Source organism: Pararge aegeria, chromosome 12, assembly GCF_905163445.1.
Source record: "Pararge aegeria chromosome 12, ilParAegt1.1, whole genome shotgun sequence".
Lineage (NCBI taxonomy): Eukaryota > Metazoa > Arthropoda > Insecta > Lepidoptera > Nymphalidae > Pararge > Pararge aegeria.
This window is the reverse complement of record NC_053191.1, coordinates 3,585,351-3,590,692: the sequence shown is the minus strand read 5'-3', so window position 1 is coordinate 3,590,692 and position 5,342 is coordinate 3,585,351. Positions and strand designations below refer to the sequence as shown.

Sequence of the window (5,342 nt, the reverse complement as noted above, 5' to 3'; positions counted from 1 at the left end):
TAAATGTAAACCTTGCGACACATGCGACAGAACACGGTTTATATCGTCAGAGTTATCTTTACTGAGGAACATCGTGAAGAAACTTGCGTGCCTGAGAGTTCGCAATAATGTTAACAAAGGTGTGTGGAGTTCACCAATCCAAACTGGGCCAGCGTGGTAGACTATGCCCTTAACCGTCGAAGCAAGAGATATTTTAATAACTTAAAACGCACATAACTTGGAAAAGTTAGAGATGCGTGCAGGGATTTAAACTCGGCCCTCAGAAAGGGAAGTCGAGCTCTTGCCGCTATCACCGCTTACTCAGGCGAAACTAGACAGCTTACAGCAGCGTAACGGTGCCTTTCTGGCGGTTTCTTACAAGACACACTTTGCCGAGTGTGCTCAGGAACTTCATAACCTTGTTCCTCCGGCACCATTCTACCACAGAGCGAGACGCCGTGAACGATTACATCCTTATGTGGTTGACATTCAGTCAACACGTACCATGCGCTTTTCATCTACGTTTCTTATACGTACCGTATGGATTTGAAACACTCTTCCGGTATCCCGAAACATACAAATTGAATGTCTTCAAGGCAAGAGTGAATAGGTATTTTCTAGTGCCCCAACTTAGTCCGCATAAATGCTTTCCATCAGGCATGATAGTTGTCAAGCGCATGTCTATCTAGATTTTAAAAAAAATATAGAGTCAAAACACGCCCTTCTACTTTTGGAAGTAGGCTAAAGCCTGCTGCATTAACCGTAGCCTGTTACTGTTAATGCACGAGCAGTGTTTAACCTAAAATAAACCTCGCATTGCAAATGTCAAGGGCCCTATAAAATAGGTACAATTAGGCGCTGAGATAATTGCTATTCCGCTGAAACTGTTAAATCAATTATTTTGTTTTGTACAATAAAGCAATAATTGCTTAAGGTTATAGGTAAATCTACAATAACGAATTAATCTACTGTTAGGATCTCTTAGAAAAACACTTATTCCATTAATCACCAGGATCTCTGTTTAATAAACAAAGCCTCGGCTTCGCAGTGAAGTTACAGCCATGTCAATTTATTTTACGGTGATAGAAGAAATATATACTTTTAATTGAACTTAATTAGGCTTCAAAAAATATTTTTTCCTATTTCCCCCTAACCCCTTCTCATTTTAGGAGGATAGTACTTAGTCACGGTAATGGGTTGATATGATGATGATAACATAAACCATCTGAAAAAATATCAAAACACTATTGAAAACCGCATCAAAATCGGTGAGGAGTTAAAGGATAAGCAAAACGCGGAAAGCGACTTAGCCTGTAAACTTCATTAAGATATCGGTCCCAAACAGTTTCAATCCAACCTATTTTATCTAGTAAGCAATAATTGCTTAATTGATTAAGGTTATTTGAATCATATCAATAATAAATTCATAATCATTATTTTAAATATTAAATAAACTCTTAAATTCGGAATCTGCAATAATAAATTAATTTACTATAAGGATCGCTAAGAAAACAAGATATCTGTTTAATTACCATTAGCTGGTGTTTTTTTTTTTTTTTTTTTTTTTTTTTTATGTGTTCCTTCCTATTTTCCTCCGACATGGCGGTCGGAGACTGTTCTAGGTCGGTACTTACAATTTCACTCAGTTATTGTATTCTTTTACAGTTGTATTTTTTTTATTATTCTGTTCAGTATTTTTTTTTTTTTTTTTTTTTTTCTTCCTCGATGATATCTTTCAAAGATATACCATATATAACAAAATTTTATTTTCTAAGTACTCATAAATATTATGACTTATTCCAATATTTACCCGTTCATGTTTATAGTTAAGTGTTACTTTGATATACAGTTGGTGTACATTTATTATGTACCCTCTGCAATCCAGTTTCATAACGTTTTGCTTAGTCTAATTTACTATGTGCTGTCCACACAGTAGCTAGAGCTCTTACATTTACACATTTTTGTTTTTTTTTTTTTTTTTGGGTCTAGACTATTTAATTGTTGCAATATTATTGCAATATGCACTATTGCAATCCTCTTTGTATTTTTAGTTTGTACTTATAAATTGAAAATTAAGATAAAAAACAAAATAAAATAAAAAATTAAAATAAATTTTGTCTTAAAATTTGTATACTTGTAGCTACCTGTTATCTATTTATCCGTATCTATTTAATATTTATTAATATTAAGGTAATCAGTTCACGTTTTATTTTCTTTTATTATCTTTTCTGCAATTGTTACGCCAAATTCCAAAAAACTTTGTCTTTTTTCTACATTTTTCATGATCTCCTTTAAGTTTTCAGGTGTTACTTTTATTCCTATCTCTATCTCTAGGTCTTGTCTTTCCCTGCCGAACCTCGGACAATCTGTTAGCAGGTGAATGATATCTTCGTTAGCATTTGGATCGCATTTACAACTTGGACTGTCTTTACACTTAAATTTGTGAAGGTAAAAGCCAAAACCTCCATGCCCTGTTAAGATTTGCACTGCAGTTGAGGTTGGTTGGATCTTCCGAATTATTTTATATGCTTCTCTAACGTCAGGCAAAAATATTTTTGTCGTTCCACCTGTTGTTCCTGATGTATACCGATCCTGCCACTGGTCCAATGAGTTTTGTCGTATCATGCGTTTGACATATGATAGTGGACATTCTTGATAATCTGCTAGAGTTCTTTTGTGTAGAGCAGCTGTCTTCGCGAGTTCGTCAGCTCTTTCATTTCCTGCTATACCTACGTGGGCCTTGATCCAAAACATTCGTATGTCCTTTCCTTGGTTTCGAATTTGCTCTATGTTCTTTTTTATCGCGAACCCTAGAGGGTGCGACGATTTCGGATTTTGGAGCAGTTCCAGGGAGGATCGGGAGTCACTGAAGATACATGTTTGCCTTTCTTTCCCCTCTCGTACCAATTCTACGGCCTTCCACAGGGCGAATAATTCCGCTTGGTATACTGTGCAATATCTTTCCAGCTTAAATTTTATTGCACGACGTTCCTCTCCTTCCCTCCATACTGAAATGGCTGCTCCTACCTTCCCTTCAATTTTACTACCGTCTGTAAATATGAGCTGGCCTTTTAGTTGATACTTTTCTACGGTTGCAGGTTCTAGGTCTTCAAGGCAGGAAAAACCAATCTCAATGTCTCGGGCTGGATGCTCCGCGGTCATAAAACTCACTCGTCGTTCGAGTTCCCTGTCATCTGGCAAGCAGAGAATTGGTCGTCCTCTTTTTGCTTCGTACAAGTCAGCGTGTTCATGTACTCGAAGATCTAAGGGAATGAGCCCAGCCAAAAGTAGTGCTGAATGTAGTGACACTGTTCTGTATGATTTACAGATTTTTTGGGCAAAGCCTCTTTGAATCGTGTTTAGGTGCTTTTGCACTCCTATCTTTTTTACAGCTGGTGCCCATACACTTGCTGCATACAGGATGATAGGCTTTATTACTGAAACATACATTGTCCGTGTTACTTCTGAGTTTAGCCCCCAGGATACTTTTGCTGCCCTACTTAATTGTTTGTAAATGTTTAGGACTTTTTTAGAGTTATTAGAAATATGTTTTTTGAACGTTAATTTTGAGTCTAAGGTAAGGCCTAATATTTTAATTTCGTTTACTAATTCTATTGTACTTCCTGCCATCATTAAGCATGGGTTGTCATAGTTTAATTTTTTGGTTAACACCATAGCGTTAGTTTTATGTGCCGCAAATTTAAGCTTGTTTTTGTTTCCCCAGGTGTTGATAAAATTAAGTGTGTCGTTTGCTTTTGTTTGTATATTTTCTGAAGTTTTTGAGAAGAAAACAAGGACAACGTCGTCTGCGAATGCTTGGAAATATACTCGTTGCTCATCTAGTGCATCCAGCAAAGGATCTAGCAGAAGATTCCAGAATATTGGGCCTGCGATTGATCCCTGAACACATCCTTTTGTAGTCGCTTTAGTACACGTTTCTCCAGCATACCTTACTTGTACGTTTCTATTTTCGAGGTAGCTATTTACCAAATTTCTTAGATTTCGTGGGCAATTTTTCTTTATCAGTTGAAGTTTTATGGCCGGCCACCAAGCATTGTCAAATGCGCCTTCTATATCTAACGACACCATTGTTACCAAATTTTTCTCTTTGATCATTAGCTGGTGTTACTTATCGGAATTCCACGATATATTATGAAATTTTATGCTTAATTTGATATACTACGTGAAAAGCAGGACAATCAGTATGGTGGAATTTATAATTTCTTCAAACCTTATACTTCGGCAATGTAGGATTCATTGCACTACGCACCTTTAACTCCCAAACCGGAGCATCCTCAGAAGATTTTAACTTTACAATGAATAATATGCGTAGGTACACGCGCTGGGAGCAAACAATTTCTTTTTTCATAACGGCGTAAACTATTATAGTGGTTTTAAATCATAAAAAGCAATTTAGTTTAAAAATTACAATAAAGTCGCTAACTGTTACAAATGTTTTGCTAAAATTTGAGTGCCCTGAGTCTCGGTAGCAGCGACAAGGTGACGCGTACACGACATTTCACAAACCTTGTTAGTAAGTTTTCTATTGTGATTTTCTATAATTATATTACATTCGATTGTAGCCCTGTATTGCGTGAATCAGCGTCTACTAGTGCGCAGAAGTTGTAACATTATTAATAGTGTAACATTCAGTCTGGAAATGTTTATAAACTTCGCTAACACTAATGTTACTGGCTTAAAGCCGGGTCACTACACAATATAGTCTCACGATATAGAAGTAATCTTTTGTTTTCCTTATCCTAAGGTTGCCTGGAAGAGATCGCTACGAAGCGATAAGGCCTTTCGCCTTTGGCCTACTTCTGAATGTGTTTTTTTTATTTTTCTTCTGTATTTTTATTTGTTGACAAATAAAGAGTTTAAAAAAAAATATAGAGCCGATCATATTAAAGTCTAATAAAGCTGAAGTTCGATGTTTTGTTTAAACTAACTAATCTTTTCAATTTCCAGTCTGATAAGAAATTGCTTGCAGCAATAAGACCGCCTTTGTATGTTTAAAATGTGTTTAATGTAAACTTCCTAATGTTTATTTTCCTTTAGTGTTTCTTCTGCTTCTGATTTAAAAAATAATTTATGCATTTGATAGCCCAATTTTAAAGGCTATATAATTTAACGTCTTAGGGGCTGGAATAAAAAAATGATAATTCGCCTGAGTATTAAAATGGTAAACAACATGTTTCAGCATTATTTCATTCGAAAGTTTAAGTGCTTAGTGCAGGCGGCGGAATTGACGTTGTCGGAGTATTTAATGTAGAATTATTATCGGAGGAAAGTTTGCTCGGTGAATTTGTCAGAAGTTGAACGCGTACCGCTTTTCTACTGATTTAGAACACCAAAAGCAAGCG

General features: G+C 36.0%; 1 protein-coding gene across 1 annotated transcript; it reads right to left on the bottom strand.

Moving 5' to 3' along the window:
- Nucleotides 1–2,178: 2,178 nt before the first annotated feature.
- LOC120627895 lies at nt 2,179–3,429 on the bottom strand. The gene has a single exon (XM_039896016.1). It carries the CDS (start codon nt 3,427–3,429, stop codon nt 2,179–2,181), a length of 1,251 nt encoding a protein of 416 aa, XP_039751950.1.
- Nucleotides 3,430–5,342: the final 1,913 nt, after the last annotated feature.